The sequence below is a fragment of the Caenorhabditis elegans genome, chromosome III (genome assembly GCF_000002985.6).
Source record: "Caenorhabditis elegans chromosome III".
Lineage (NCBI taxonomy): Eukaryota > Metazoa > Nematoda > Chromadorea > Rhabditida > Rhabditidae > Caenorhabditis > Caenorhabditis elegans.
The window spans coordinates 11,154,693-11,170,870 of record NC_003281.10 but is presented as its reverse complement, the minus strand read 5'-3'; the positions used below and the strand labels follow the sequence as shown (position 1 = coordinate 11,170,870).

General features: G+C 33.5%; 2 protein-coding genes and 1 pseudogene across 3 annotated transcripts; 2 read left to right on the top strand and 1 right to left on the bottom strand.

The window, feature by feature from the left end:
- Nucleotides 1–5: 5 nt before the first annotated feature.
- On the top strand, nt 6–1,948 carry Y47D3A.5 (annotated as a pseudogene). The gene is made up of 4 exons: nt 6–94; nt 794–1,150; nt 1,202–1,347; nt 1,802–1,948. Coding segments are annotated over exons 1-4 (739 nt in total).
- A 105-nt stretch (nt 1,949–2,053) lies between these two features.
- On the bottom strand, nt 2,054–16,044 carry cku-70 (Ku domain-containing protein; the record flags this gene model as incomplete). The annotated part of the gene is made up of 11 exons (NM_067037.6): nt 2,054–2,272; nt 3,433–3,635; nt 4,999–5,302; nt 5,852–6,021; nt 6,500–6,748; nt 8,328–8,512; nt 8,677–8,810; nt 11,545–11,679; nt 12,471–12,655; nt 15,667–15,769; nt 15,823–16,044. The coding sequence occupies 11 exons, from the start codon at nt 16,042–16,044 to the stop codon at nt 2,123–2,125; spliced, it is 2,040 nt and encodes a 679-aa protein (NP_499438.2). The 3' UTR covers nt 2,054–2,122.
- Y47D3A.31 (BAR domain-containing protein) lies at nt 13,672–14,262 on the top strand (the record flags this gene model as incomplete). Its single annotated transcript, NM_001027707.5, has 1 exon — nt 13,672–14,262. The coding sequence occupies one exon, from the start codon at nt 13,672–13,674 to the stop codon at nt 14,260–14,262; it is 591 nt and encodes a 196-aa protein (NP_001022878.1).
- Nucleotides 16,045–16,178: the final 134 nt, after the last annotated feature.

Genomic DNA, 16,178 nt, shown 5'->3' with positions numbered 1-16,178 from the left:
TTGAGGGGAAAAAAGAAGAAAGTTCTAAATTTAATTCATTTCCAAATTCCTCGAGTTTTTTACGCCAAATTTATTCAAGTTTTGAGATTCTAGAGTGAGTAAGTTCTTTTTTTTTATTGCACCAGCACAAGCCCCGCCCACAAAATAGTTGCGGTGTTTAACTTGTTAAACCCCGCCCACAAAATGGATGTGGTTTTAAACTTTTTTGAAAAATATGTCCGAATTGTCATCATTTCTGAAATTTCGCGAAAGGGCGCGATTTCTGAAGTTAAAATTTAGAGGAGGCGGTCTTTCCCCCACTATGGGCGGAGTCGGGTAGTTAGATTAAGCCACGCCCACAAAATGGACAGAGCCAGGCACACGTGATGTCAGGCTGTCCCATTAAGGTTTGATCTACAAAAAATGCGGGAATTTTTTGCCCAAAAAAATGTGACGTCAGCACACCCTTAACCATGCGAAATCAGTTGAAAGGTCTGCGTCTCGTCTCCCGCATTTTTTGTAGATCAAATTAAAATGGGACACTTTGACACCACGTGCAGGCAGGCAATGCCCATTAGAAAAATATAGTTTTGTTAATTTGGGTACTAACTAATTTCTACTTTTTTAGTTTACTTTTCCAGTTAGGCCCCGCCCACAAAATGGTCAACCCCGTTTTGCGGGGGAAATTCAAATTTTCTCTAGAATCTTGCTACGAAACCCTAAAATTCAATTGTTAGGTTTCGCAAATTATTGTGAACTAAAAGTGTTAAAAGTTAGTCAAGCCACGCCCACAAAATGGACGTTTTCCTTTCAGTGGACGAAGAATATGTGAATCTCACCGAATTGAAGCCTGCGCCCGCAGAAAAACAACAAAAAAGCGGTGCCACATATGTTGATCTGGCAGATGTGAGGTCTCAACTGCCGCCGCCTCCTCCATCGGTGGGTCCAAAAGGAGTAAGACTTGCTCCGAAGAAGCCGCACCAACACCGCCCACGCAGGCAATTTCGTTCGGTTCGGCTGCCGAGAACTCCGAGCAGAAATTCGCCACTGACACCGCCAACCAAAACTCCGCCCCACACGCCAACTCGGACTCCGACCACCGAGTCACCAGTTGCTCCGAGGACTCCAGGGAAAGTTGTGATTTCATCTGTTGAAAAGCAAGAAAGTTCAGGTTGATCATTTGAGAAAAATTAATTTTATTATAATACAGAAATAATTGTAGCACCCGATGAGTCGACCATCGCTGCAACGCCTAAAAAATCGTCGAAAAAATCACCGAAAGAACAGAATTATGACGATGAAGTCTCGGTTCGTGATAGCCTTTTTGAAGATGTTGGCGATACAAAGTCGCCGCCGGATTTTCTTACTGTAAGTTTGTTGTTTTTTTTTTCCGTTTGGGTCTCGCAACGAATATTATCATCAAATTTTGGGAAAAATATTGAAATATGAAGAGAAAATCTGGTACTTGTGTATTACATGCCCTCATTTTAATAGTAATTTTTTAAGCCATGAAAAATAAAAACGTGAACCACAATTTGTATTTTTAGGCTTAGGAAATAACATTTTCTAAGCCTAAAGAGGAAAAATGTATATCACGTTTATTTTAATTGGAGAAATTAATGACAATTTAATTTAATTTGAAAATGAGGGCATGTAATACACAAGTACCGAAAATCTTTTAGTGAAGAACTTGAATTTAGCGCCAAATTTTTAAAAAATTATTTCAAATTTGAGTTTCGCGCCATTTTTAAATTTTGGCGGGAAAATCAAATTTTCTTTAGATTTTCGCTGCGAGACCCTAAAAACCCTCAAATTTTTGCAGGTTCGTGTCTGTAATGTTCTCGTGCTCATTCTTTCTTCAATTGTCTTCAGTATTTGGATTCTCACCACTCTCGCCAGTGTTCACGTAGTCGAAATTCCATTTTTCGAGAAATTGTTTTTGAAATTTGGTGGTGGTGGCGGAGATTGAGAACTTTTTCCATGAAAATTAGTGATTTTTTGCAGAATGAAATTTTTCGCCTGAATATTCCTTATAATTTGATTTTTTTTTTCAATTTTTTTCAGAAAAGCCTGAAAATTCACATATTTATATAATTTTTTCACAGGACGTTCACAATATATAGGCGGACAAAAAAATAACATCTTAAATATTCCATGTGGCAGACGGATTCTCATCCAAATACGCTTCAATCACTGCAATTATATCATTTTTCGTCTTGCTCTTCAATGATTTCGACGCTTCACAGTGCTCCACGGCCATGCTGAGCAGCTCGTCTTTTTTGAATTTTCCAATCTGAAAATATTGGAAAAATTGAAAAAAACCAAATTTTTTATTTGAATTTCCGGTTTTTAAAAAAAATTTTTTTGCTGATAATTTAAATTTCTAGATAGCAAATTATATATATATTTTTTTGAAAATTTTTTGCCCATTTTTTTTGCCAAAAAAAGGACAGTCATTAGATGGCTGAAAAATGAAAATGGGCAAAAGTAAAAAGTTGCCTAAATTTGTTGAAAACTTTTCATGTATGGAGAATTCAAAAAATCTAGGTTTAACCCATCGAAAACTATTAAAAAAGGGCAAAATTGAGCAATTTATGGCAAAAATGCACAATTTTGAAACTGCTCTAAAAAGGTTAATTTTGCAGTTAGAGGACTCAAAATTGATCTCCGAACACTAAAAAATTGCCCTTTTTCAATTTCTAGTGGTTTTGTACAATTTCAAAAAAAAGTTTGCCCGTTTTTCGAGCTGAAAATTTGGAAATTTTGTACATTTTTTCGGTTTTTGAGAAAAAATAGTTTTAAAAAATGTTATTTTGAAAATCAATTTTTGCGGCGAATTCAAATTTCTAATCTCTAAAAAATGGCGCGAAATTCAAATTTTTAGAAAAACTTCGAATTTCGCGCAATTTTTTTAAAAGAAATTGCCGCAAATATAGAAAAGAGTAGAAATTTATTTTCGAATTGTTCAAGAACTGAAATATTTAATACTTTCGGCAAAAATGTCTGCAATTTTCTGAATTTTAAATGTTGGAGGGAAATTCAAATGTTTAATTTCCAAAAAAAACCGCGCGAAATTCAAATTTTTCATAATATTTTGGCGCAAAATTTTTTTTCAAAATACATCGAATTTCACATGAATAGAAAATCCGATTACGAATTAAAAAATATATAAATATTTTTTCGTCAATTTTTTCAATTTTTTAAAATTCAAAATCGAAATTTTAAAACATTTTTTCTCTAAAATTCTGGAAATTTCTCGATTTTTCGATGAACAAATTTTAGATTTTTTTTTTCAAAATAAAAAATCTTTTTTTAATCCTGGGAAACATGTTCCGGAACTATAGTTCAATTTTAAAAAATTTTGGTTTTCATTGAAAAATCCGCCAAAAATTTCCTTCCTTTTTCCATTCATTTTCGTCTCAAATTCATCAATTCTTCAAATATCTCCTCTACCTTATCAGCAGCAATACAATCCCTAATAGTCATTGTTGCCTTCTTGCTCGTACTCGGCTCATCATCATCAGTTTTTCGTTTTCTTCCGGCCGAAGCTTTTGGCTTTGTTTCTTTAATTTCATCGTTCAATGCAAATGTCTCGACAATCTTTTCAATTTCCGTACCAACACGTTGAAGACGCTTCGGAATTTGGTAGTAGGGCTCTGTAAAATTTATAATTTTTTTTTTGGAAAAAAATCTAGTAGACCCTCTTAATTTACAACAATTGTTGAAAATCTAAAATTGGAAAATTTACCGAAATTTTTTTTTTAATTTCATTTTTCGATTATTTTCAAAAAAATTGATTTTCTAAAATTAAAAAAAAAATTTGTGGATTTTTGAATAAAAATCGATAAATTCTTTAGGCTACACAATTTTGTTAAAAATTTTACAACATTTTTTAATTGCCACAAATTTTCTCTAACGAATTTTAATTAGAGGTTGAAATTTCAATTTTAAACTGCAAAAAAAGTTTCAAAAATGTACAGTTTTAAATGATTTTTCTTATAAATATAATGATATATAGATTTTTAAAGAGAAATCAAAAACGTAAATTTTTCGATTTTTTGCTTTTTCAGCTCGAAATACAAAAATTGAAATTTTGTGTTACTTTTCGAAACATTATTAAATGCTTTTCCACTGCAACTTTTTCCTCACGAGGGACGAGGAAAAGTGGTTTCTAGGCCATGGCCGAGGGGCCGACAAGTTTTAGCGGCCATTTATCTTGCTTTGTTTTCCGCCTGTTTTTTTTCGTTTTTCATCGATTTTTTCGTTTTTTCTTAATAAAACTGATAAATAATAATTTTTTGCAGATGCTAAAACAATTTCCAAGTAAAAAAATCATGTATTCAGTGGGCAAGCAGCGGTGAAAGTGGTCAATGCAATATGATGGATTACGGGAATACAAAACCTAAACTTTTTCTGAAACATGATACATATGCTGCTTAAATGCTGAGACTACCTGATTTTCATAACAAGACCGCTGAAAAAGTTTTGAGGTTTCCAAAATTCAACTTTTTTGGTGAAAAAGTCGAGATTTTCGCACAAAAAGTTGAATTTTGAAATCCTCAAAACTTTTTCAGCGGTCTCGTTATGAAAATCAGGTAATTTCAGCATCTAAGCAGCATATGTATCATGTTTCAGAAAAAGTTTAGGTTTTGTATTCCCGTAATCCATCATATTACAATGCCCACTTTCACCGCTGCTTGCCAACTGAATACATAATTTTTTCACTTGGAAATTGTTTTAGCATCTGCAAAAAGTATTTATTTATCAGTTTTAATAAGAGAAAACGGGAAAAAGCTGTGAAAAACAAAAGAAAACAGGCGGAAAACAAAGCAAGATAAATGGCCGCTGAAACTTGTCGGCCCCTCGGCCATGGCCTAGAAACCACTTTTCCTCGTCCCTCGTGAGGAAAAAGTTGCAGTGTTTTCCGGAAAATCGAAAAGTATTTCTTTCAATGGCACCCTTGGCGGTGGCCTAACTAGAAATTTCTCGTCCACGTCTTCCGATGACGTCCCCACTAACCCAATGTATCCCTCCTCTCAATAAGCTCTTCGCCAGTAGCTTCCAAACAAAGAGCCGATCGTTCAGAAAGTAAACGTGGATTCTCATAGAAACTTGGATTATAGGACATCGTCAACCGTTTCACAAATTGTTTCATCGTATTGACTTGCTCTTCAGTCGATGGCTCCGTGAGCACATTTTGTTGTTCTTCGAAACGTTTAAAATCATCACGAAGCTCCTCACGAAATGGTTGACCGACGAGCATAAATCCCTCGTGAAGCCATTCGGATGAGTCTGCTTGAGCACGTTGTTGTTCGAGGCGGAGCTGCAAAAAAAATTTGAGTTTAAAAATTTTTTAAGCTTACAAAAAATTTTTTTTTTTTGGGGTTTTCAAATTTTTATGATTTTTTTTTGGGATACATTTTGGCGGGAAATTTAAATTTTCTGAGAAACAATTTTTTAGTGGGAAATTAAAATTTTTTGGGAAAACTTTTGGCTGGAAAATCAATTTTTTCAGAAAATTAAAATTTTCTGAGAAAAATCGTTGACAGGAAATTCAAATTGCTTGGGAATATTTTTGGTGGAAAATTTTAAATTGGGAAACATTTTGTTAGAAAATTTTTTTGACGAAAATTCAAATTTTTGAGAAAACTTTTTTTTTTTTTCAAATTCATGTTTTTTTCATTATGCGAAAGAAATTTTCAACAAAAAAAATTTAAAAATTTTTGGCGGGAAATTCAAAAATTTCTAGAACTTTTTATGGCCGGAAATTCAAATATTTTGAGGAAAAAGGCAAAACCCTAAAATTATATCATACTATTATTATTATGAATTATCGAAATCTTAGAAAATTTCCAATTTTTCAAAAAATTACCAAATCAGGTTTCTTATCCTCCATATCATCATCATCTTCACCATTTTCATGTCGTTTCTCAATAAGTGTCATATCCTTTTTGAACGGTACCAACGCCATAAGACGCATTTTTTGTTTGGATCTGCTCTGATATTTGCACACGATCGCTTGTTGTCTGGCCCAGCAGCGGTCTGAATAAAATTAATAGTCTGAAAATTTGAAATATTTTTCAAAATTTATCCAAATTTTCCAGACTTTTTTTTCCAATTCGGCAAAAACAAAATTTTTTTTTTAATGAACCAAATAATTTTTGAATCTGATTTTTAAAAATAAGAATTTCTATCAAATGAATTTTTTTCTATAATTTATAAAGTTTGAAATTATAAATTATAGAAAAAATTTAGAAACTCCATGGAAAATGGTCAAAAAAGTGTTTTTTTTTTGAAAAATTGGGAAAATCATAAAAAAATATGGAAAAAATCCATAAATTTTTACAGTTATAGAGTATTTTTGGCGGGAAATTCAAATTGTCTGAGAAACATTTTTGGTGGGAAGTTATATTTTTTTGAGAATTTTTTGTGGGAAATTCAAATTTTATAATAAACATTTTTTGAAACATTTTCGGGAGAAAAAAAAAGATTTTAAGGTCAAATTTCCCCATTTTTGTACCTAAAAATGTTCTATAGATAGCGGTACTGCCAAGTGTTGTCTGATCATTCGGCTGAATAATTTTCGACGAAACAACTGAAGTCTCTCGGTCCACACGGCTCATTGAGCAGAATCCAACAAAATCGACACCTTTTGAATTAACTTCATTCATATATTCATATTGATCTCCATCCAAAATTATCTTCTCTCCACCGATTTCTATCGATTTTTTAAGATCACGACGGTTGCGAATCGAGTCTTCCAGAAATTCTGCAATAAATGTATATTTTAGAAACAAATTTTAGAAAAAAAAAAACACTAAAATATGAATTCTAGTGTGTTTTTTTTTAATTTTAAGATAAAAATTTTTAAGAATGTGTACTATTTTAAGTGGTTAAGGTATTTTTATATAAAATTTTGAAATATCTTTGAGAAACTAAAATTTTGCATCAAATTTGAACCTGAATAGCTCATTTTTTGGCGATTTTGAATGAATTCTTTGAGAAATTGCAACAAAAATTCAAATTAAAAAAAAAATATTTTGGCGGAAAATCAAATTTTTTGAGAATTTTTCTTAGTTTTTTAGCGGGAAATTCAAATATTCTGAGAAAAAAATTTCGGCTAAAAATTCAAATTTTCTCACCATTTTTTTCCGAATTTTCACAACAAAAAAAATTTTCTGAAAAAAAAACTATTTTTCAATTTTTAAAAATACTGCAAAATTAATTTTACCGGACATTTTTTTTTCTAAAAAACTTTGAAAAAGGTTTTTTTTAGAAAGTATATAATTTTTGGGGTTTGTTATTTTAAAAAGAAAAAATGAATAATTTTTTCAAAAAATCGTTAAAAAAAAGAGCCAATTTGCCGAAATTCATACTTTTCCAACAAACTAAACCCAAATTTTCTCAATTTTTAAGCAATTAGGTCTCCAAATAAGTTCCGGGTCAAAAATCATAACTTTGTTCGCTGCGAATCGATTTTTATGAAACTGTGAGAATTTATATTATCATCCATGGTCTTTCATTTGACAATAGTCACAAAATTTTTTGACCACCCCAAGTGGCCTAACTCGGAGCCAATTTTTTCAGGCATTTTTCTGATCTCGCTTCTTTTCAGTTTTCAATTGAGCTTTGTGTGCGGATTTTGCTTTGTTTAGAATACATTATTAGAAAACAACAAAAGTTTTAAAAAAAAATCCACTCAAAAAATTTTTTTTTGGTTGGTTGTCAAAAAATGTTCAAAAAATTTTTTGTCGAAAATTCTAAATTTTTCCTACAAAAATGATGTAACCAAGTGTAAACTATTTTCAGACATATAAATCATTTGAGTTAAAAATTTGAATCTCAAGAAATATTCAAAAAACTAAAAAATTATCCGAAAAAATTATATTCTCTATCGAACTAAATTGATATGTTTTGTTTGTGTAAAAATAGTTTACACTTGGTTACATCATTTTTGTAGGAAAAATCTAGAATTTTCGACAAAAATTTTTTTGAACATTTTTTGACGACCAACCAAAAAAAATTTTTTTGGGCGGATTTTTTTCAAAACTTTTGTTGTTTTCTAATAATGTATTCTAAACAAAGCAAAATCCGCACACGAAGCTCAATTGAAAACTGAAAAGAAGCGAGATCAGAAAAATGCCTGAAAAAATTGGCTCCGAGTTAGGACACTTCGGATGGTCAAAAAATTTTGTGACTATTGTCAATTGAAAGATCATGGATGATTACTTAAATTCCCAAAGTTTCATAAAAATCGATACGCAGCGAACAAAGTTATGATTTTTGACCCGGAACTTATTTGGAGACCTAATATAATTTTTAATTTTTCAGAAAAATTAAATACTAACTACATCGAATCAACATCTTCTGAGTCTCATCAAGAACACTATCCTGAGTTTCAATTTCTGTCGATTCCAATTCCATTTTCGACTCTTTCTTCACGTATCCCGACGTTTTTACAATCTTTTCCTCAGTGTCTCGGGTGTATTTTTGACTGTGGTCCAATGGTTTCGCTTCCATTACCATTGAAAATCTGGAAAATGGGGTTGATTATTGTAAAATACGTCCAAGGAAGGGGCGTGGTTTGAAAAATGTTAGGCTCCACCCATTTGTTGGGCTTTTTTTTTCAAAATGGAGTAAATTCTAAAAAAAATTTTTCATCGAATTTTCCACGATTTTCTTTTTAAAAAATCGTACACAGAAACGTCAAAAGTGACACCGGGACCAACGTTAACCGTCAGCGTCGCGTGTGATCGTTGAGCAGTGATTTTTTGACGAATACGGGCGGCCGCGTCGCATTCCGTACTGAAGACTTCCGTGTCCAGGTCGTACTGAAATATTTGGAAAACTTTAATTGAAAAAAAAAAACGTAAAGGCGCAGAAATTTGTGGATTTTTTTAAATTTTTAAATTTTTTTTTTTTGTTTTTTTTTTTTAATTTTTTTTTTTTTAACCAGCCGTTCGCACGCGCTGAAGCGCGTGCTCCGACTGGCGTACTCAAAATTAAAATCAAATTCTGAAATTTCTAAGCATTTCACTGCAGATGGAACGTTTTTTTCCTTGTTTTCCGGAAGTTTTCGAGCAACATAAATATTATAAATTTAAAAAATATATATATTATAAAACTATATATTATAAAAACTATAATAAAAATATATATTATAAAACTAATATATATATTATAAAACAAAAAATATTATAAAACTTAATTTTAAGCAATTACAATTTTAAAACCTCAAGTTTCCTGGAACTTTTATGAGACTTTTTCCGGTCCTTTCCGAAAGTTTTTGGCGAGCGTTTTTGGAAATTATCTATAACAATTTCTGGTTTTTTTTAATTCTTAAAACTTCAGAATATTCTAGGAGTATCAAAACTTGAAAGGTTCTAGAACTTCGCAGAAGTTTCTTGAATTTTTTCAGGGAATTGAACATTCCAGACTTTGCTCGAATTTTCTAGAAAATTCTGGAACATTCGAGAATTTTCCCGATTTTTCTAGAAAGTTCTGGAACATTACAGACTTTTCTCGAATTTTCTAGAAACTTCTGGAACATTCCAGAATTTTTTTTCAGAAATTTTGAATTCCCGCCAAAATTTTTCACAGAAATTTTGAATTCCCGCCAAAATTTTTCACAGAAAACTTGAATTCCCGTTATAATTTTTCACAGAAAATTTGTATTCCCGCCAAAATTTTTCACAGAAAATTTGAATTCCCGCCAAAATTTTTCACAGAAATTTTGAATTCCCGCCAAAATTTTTCACAGAAATTTTGAATTCCCGCCAAAATTTTTCACAGAAATTTTGAATTCCCGCCAAAATTTTTCACAGAAATTTTGAATTCCCGCCAAAATTTTTCACAGAAATTTTGAATTCCCGTTATAATTTTTCACAGAAAACTTGAATTCCCGTTATAATTTTTCACAGAAAATTTGTATTTCCCACCAAAAAGTTTTTCTCAGTAAATTTGAATTTCCCGCCAAAAATTTTTATCAGAAAATTTGAATTTCCCGCCAAAACTTATGGGTCTCGCCAAGATGGGTCTCACCACGAAGGGTCTCACCACGAAGGGTCTCACCACGAATTTTCTCGAATTTTCCAGAAGGTTCTGGAACATTCCAGAATTTTCTCGAATTTTCCAGAAGGTTCTGGAACATTCCAGCATTTTCTCAAATTTTCCAGAAGGTTCTGGAACATTCCAGCATTTTCTCAAATTTTCCAGAAGGTTCTGGAACATTCCAGCATTTTCTCAAATTTTCCAGAAGGTTCTGGAACATTCCAGAATTTTCTCGAATTTTCCAGAAGGTTCTGGAGCATTCCGGAATTTTCTCAAAGTTTCCAATATCCGTTCAATAGACGAAAAGTCAATTTTTCCCAAACTACAGTAATCCTACAGTACTCCTACAGTACCTCTACAGAACAACTACAGTACCCCAACCATATCCCGACACTAACCCCAAAGCAATATCTCTTCAAAAGACGAAAAGCCAATTTTTTTCAAAAATACAGTAATCCTACAGTACTCCTACAGTACTACTACAGTACTACTACAGTACCCCGACCATATCCCACCACTAACCTCAAACCAATATCACTTCAAAAGACAAAAAGTCAATTTTTCCAAAACTACAGTAATCCTACAGTAACCCTACAGTACCCCTACAGTACTACTACAGTATCCCGACCATATCCCACCACTAACCCCAACCCACAATCCCTTCAACAGCCGGAAACACCTTGCAAGTGTGACGTCACAGACTACAAACTACAATTGTAACATCCCTCATGTATTTTTTTATATATAAGTAATGATAATTTTTTTTTAATTTTAATTTTAAACAATTTATTTTTGAAAAGTTCCAAAAAAAAAAAAAACTTTTTTTGCGTAAAATTCTCTACAATCTCAAAAAAAAATTTGTTCATCAAAAATTTTCCGACACAATTTTTTCCGATTTACGATTTTTTTGCCATAAAAATTAATTTAAAAAATTTAAAAAATCTTTCACTATTTTTTTTCTAGAATTGTATCACATTTTTAGGATGTAAAAAAAAATTAAATTGAACTTTAAAAAAATTTTTCTCGAAAAATTCGTTTTTATCGAGAAAAAAAAGTGTTTTTTTTTTTGCGAAATTCGAATCATTTTTTTAAATTTTTTTAAAAAAGTATCAATTTTCAGAGGAATCGTAAAAGCGATAATTATTTAAAAATTCGGAAATCCGTTAAATCTCCGTTTTTTTTTAAATTTTTTCCCGGGGTTTCGGATGAAAAAAAAACCTTTTTAATTAAAACAAAAAAATATATTTTAAAACCCTTTTTATTCGAAAAACCGGGGAAAAAATAATTTTGGTTTAGTTTTAACATCTGTTTTATTCAAAAATCGATTTTTAAAATTTATTTTTGAAGACTTTTCCTCAAAAAATTAATTTTTTAATAGAAAAAAGGAAAAAAAAATAAACCAAAAAATTATGATTTTCACGCTTTAAAAAAGCTAGATTTTTCGAAAAGAAAACACTTTTTTTTTCGGAAAAATTTAAAAATTTATCGATTTATTTTTCCTGCACAGTAGAGTACCCATGGCTCCTTCCGTTTCTCGTCCTTATCCTGTGGCTTATATCCATCCTCTGGCAACATAATAACCGAAAATTCACCGAGCGTCTTTCGATGTCCCTCACCGATAATTTTGGTGACCGCGGCTTTGGTGCGTTTCTGAAGAAAAAAAAATAATTTTGCTTAAAATTGAAAATTTAGCGCTTAAAATTTACTCGAAAATCGTAAAATTCACGAAAAATTGAATTTATTTACAAAATATAGAAATTAGTGTTTTATTCAAAAAAAAATTCCGAAATCTTTTGAGCACTTTTTTTCAATTTTTCCAACTGAAATGCAATCTTTCTTAGATATTATAGGAGCCCAAAATTCTGAGAATGCGTACTGTGCAACATATTTGACGCGCAAAACATAACTATATCTCGTAGCGAAAACTACAGTAATTCTTTAAATGACTACTGTAGTGATTGTGTGTCGATTTACGGAAAACATTTATTAATCGATAATAACATATTAAACAAAAACACACAAGTGACAAAAAAACGAAAATCTAAAGAAAATTGTCATTTTTGTGTTTTCTTTTAATATTTTATCGATTGATAAATGATTTCCGTAAATCGACACAAGCGATACAGTAGTCACTTAAAGAATTACTGTAGTTTTCGCTACGAGATATAGCTACATTTTGCGCGTCAAATCTGTTGCACAGTACGCATTCTCAGAATTTTGGGCTCCTATAATATCTAAGAAAGATTGCATTTCAGTTGGAAAAATTGGAAAAGTGCTCAATAGTTTTCCGAATTTTTTTTGACTACAACACTAATTTATATATTTTGTCAGTAAATTTAATTTTCCATGGATATTATGATTTTTTAAAGTTTCTTTTTTTGTATTTTTTAACGATATTTTATGTGTTTTTTCCACGAAAACCCGCCAAAAAATCCACTAACAAAATGCGAAGATTCCAAAAAATCGTCACGTTCAAATGGATTCCGATTGTTTGTCAAATAAATGACCGATTGATGACGTGTATTCGAACAACTTGCAAACACTCGTTTACAGTAGTTAAGCACATTTGACAAGTCGGATTTGTGATGATCACCGCCGTAATTGTTCACTGCCGAGAGGAGGTTTTCTGGAACAAAAAATTATTTATTTTCTTTTCGGAAAACTTCTGAAAATTGAAATTTCACTTCAAATCGGGACCGCCAACCAATTAGCAATGTTGGTCACGCCCACCTCGGATCGCTTATTGGTCGGAAAGCCTTCACTGAGAATCGCATATGTCTAGTGACTTTGCAAATATATCAAATTTCCGGTAAAACCAAAATAACGTCGGTTGCATAAACTTGCCGAAAATTTCGAAATCTACTGCAGGCGTGGGCGGCAAACGATTTCTTTCCGGCAATTCGGCAACTTGCCGGAATTAAAAACTTCCGGCAAACCGGCAAATGGGCGGAATTAAAAATTCCGATAAATCGGCAAATTTCCGGAATTGAAAACTGCCGGCAAACCGGCAAATTGCCGGAATTGAACATTTCCGGCAAATTGCCGGAGTAGAAAATTTCCGGCAAATCGGCAAATTGCCGGAACTGAAAGTTTCGGCAAACCGGCAAATTGCCGAAATGGAATCTACAGCCAAATCGGAAAATTGTCGGAATTGAAAACTTCCGGCAAATCGGCAAATTGGCGGAATTGAAAATTTTTGGCAAACCAGCGAATTGCCGGAATAGAAAATTTCCGGCAAATCGGAAAATTTACGGAAAACCAGCAAATTGCCAGAATTAAAAACTTCCGGCAAACCGGCAAATGGGCGGAATTGAACATTTCCGGCAAATTGCCGGAGTAGAAAATTTCCGGCAAATCGGCAAATTGGCGGAAATGAAAATTTCCGGCATATCGACAAAACCGGCAAATTGCCGGAATTGCAAATTTCCGATAAACCGGCAAATCGCCGGAATTGAAACTTTTCTAACTTTTTCAAACTTGAACAAAACTCAAATATCAAATTTTTTTCCGTGAAAATCCCAAAATTCCACGTTGGAAATTTCAAAATTCCAACAGCAAAAAAAAAAAACGCCGCGGACAAAATTCAAAATTCAATTTATTCCTAAATTTCGACTCGGTGGTGTGTGCGTGAGTTGTTCAACAATGTTCAGTCGACTAAAGCAAAAAGTGAAAGAAAAGACGGGCAGAAGCAAGGCGACAGTGCTTCCCGCCGAAATCGACGAGGCGTTGATCTACTTCAAATCTCTGAAGCCCCGCGTCCAGGATCTCTACAAGCACATGGCAAATCTGAACGACGTGGCAAATTGGCAAGTGAAAGCCAACTTTTCAGGCCCACTGGAGAACTATGCTCTGCTCGGAGATCGTATCAACGTGCAACCGTTCATCAATTGTGTCGACACGCGGATGGAGGCAGAAGTCGAGTCGATGGATAAGGTGCTGGCGATTTGTGAGCGGTACAAGGCGTTCACACAGAACGAGAGTAAGCTTCACACAAATACAATTGCCAATTTGAATAAGACACGTCTCGATATGGATAGTGCTGCGAACAAGTACGCCAGCAACGACACTGACGTCAATCGGACTCGGTTTGATGATGCCACTCGTGAGTTTGAGGTGGCTTGTGATCGGATGCGTGAGTTGGCGATAAGTATTCAGACAATTGAGGAGACTCATTCCATGTGGCAAGATGAATTGATGCGGGAGATAAAGGCCGGAATGAGGAAACCGAATTGAGGTGGTGGTGGTGGTGGTGATGGATGAGAAATTGAAAATTGAAGAGATCTCACAAAAAAACCTTTTTTTTTTTTGAAAATAAATTAGGTTATTATGAAATATTGTTTTGCCAATTTTCTAGGCGGCGTGGCCTACACGATTTCAGGCCGCTCTTTATGAAAAGCTAAGTTCTGGCGTCGAAAATTGCCAATTTCTTGAAAAAAAAATACCGGAAATTGTTTTGTCGAAAGCAGTGGTGGACGGCAATTGCCGTTTGGCAAATTCGGCAAATTGTCGGAAATGCCGGTTTGCCGGAAACTTTAATTTCCGACAATGTGCCGGTTTGCCGAATTGTTGCCGGAAATTTTTTATTCCGGCAAGTTGCAGATTTACCGGAAACTAAATTCCGACAATTTGCCGATTTACCGAATTACCGTATATTTTCATTTATGGGAACTTGCCGGTTTGCCGTTTTGACGAGAACTTTCATTTCTGGCAATTTGCCGGTTTGCCGAATTGACGGAAATTTTCATTTCTGGCAACTTGCCGGTTTGCAGTTTTGCCGTAAATTTTCAATTCTGGCAATTTGCCGGTTTGCCGTGACGGAAATTTTCGTTTCCGGCAACTTGCCGGTTTGCCGAATTGCCGCAAATTTTAATTTCTAGCAACTTGCCGATTTGCCGGAAAATTTCATTTTCAGCAATTTGCCGGAAATTTTGATTTCTAGCAAGTTGCCGGTTTGCCGAATTGACGGATATTTTCATTTCTGGCAACTTGCCGGATTGCCGAGTTGACGGAAACTTTAATTTCCGACAATTTTCCGGTTTGCCGGAAATTTTCAATTCCGGCATTTTGCCGATTTGCCGGAAACTTTAATTTCCAACAATTTGCCGGTTTGCCGAATTGCCGGAAAATTTAATTTCCAGCAAGTTGCCGAATTGCCAAAAATGAAAGTTTCCGGCAACTTGCCGGTTTGCCGGAAACTTTCAATTCCGGCAATTTGGCAATTTGCCGTAAATTTTCAATCAATTCTGGCAATTTGCCAGAAACTTTTAATTCTGGCAATTTGCCAGAAATTGTCATGTCCGGCAATTTGGCAATTTGCCAGAAATTTTCAATTCCGACAATTTGTCTATTTGCCGGAAAAAAATCGTTCGAATTTTCAAAAAAGTGGTGATCTACCGAAATTCTGCCAAAAGTCAAAAGAACAATCAATTTTTTGCCAAAAAATTGCCAGATTGCGTATAATATTCTGAAATTGTAGATTTTACTCGAAATTTAACTGGAAATTGCCAATTTGTCGAGATTTTGAAAAATTAGAAGTTTGCCTAATTCACTGCGAAAATTGTGCCAAGTCGCCAAAAGACGACGAATGCCGAGAAAAAAAACCACGAAAATGTCAGAAATTGTCCGCGATTTCCGCACCTTCCTCCGCAATTTCCTTAATCTTATTCACTTCTTCCTGTCCAAGAACACCCATCGGCACAAGCAGAGTGCTATTTTCGAGTCCCTCGGTCTCCGAGTTTTTCTGTAATTAAAAAATTATTAAATTTTCAGAAATTCTTCAGAAAAAACTCGTACAGTACTAGTGACAATCACTCCGATATGATTGTTAAGGCTCCGCGAGCAGCAAACACGGACTATTTCGTCGAGAATGAGCTTCAGAGCAAGCTTGAACTCTGGCGGCTCACCGGCTTTCGACGTTTCGAACATTGCCGGATTTCCGTCAATTATGAAGAATGTGTACTTTTTATTGGCCGTTGAACCCTCGAAATCGTCATCCTCGAAGCGGGTTTCGTCCATCTGGAAAAAAATTGATTTTTTTCAAACTTTTCTCGAAAAAAAATTCAAATTTTGACTGAAAAAATCGAAAAATTAATTTTTTTTGAATTTAAAAATATTTATTAAAATATTTTTGTTCTCAAAAACTTTGAAAT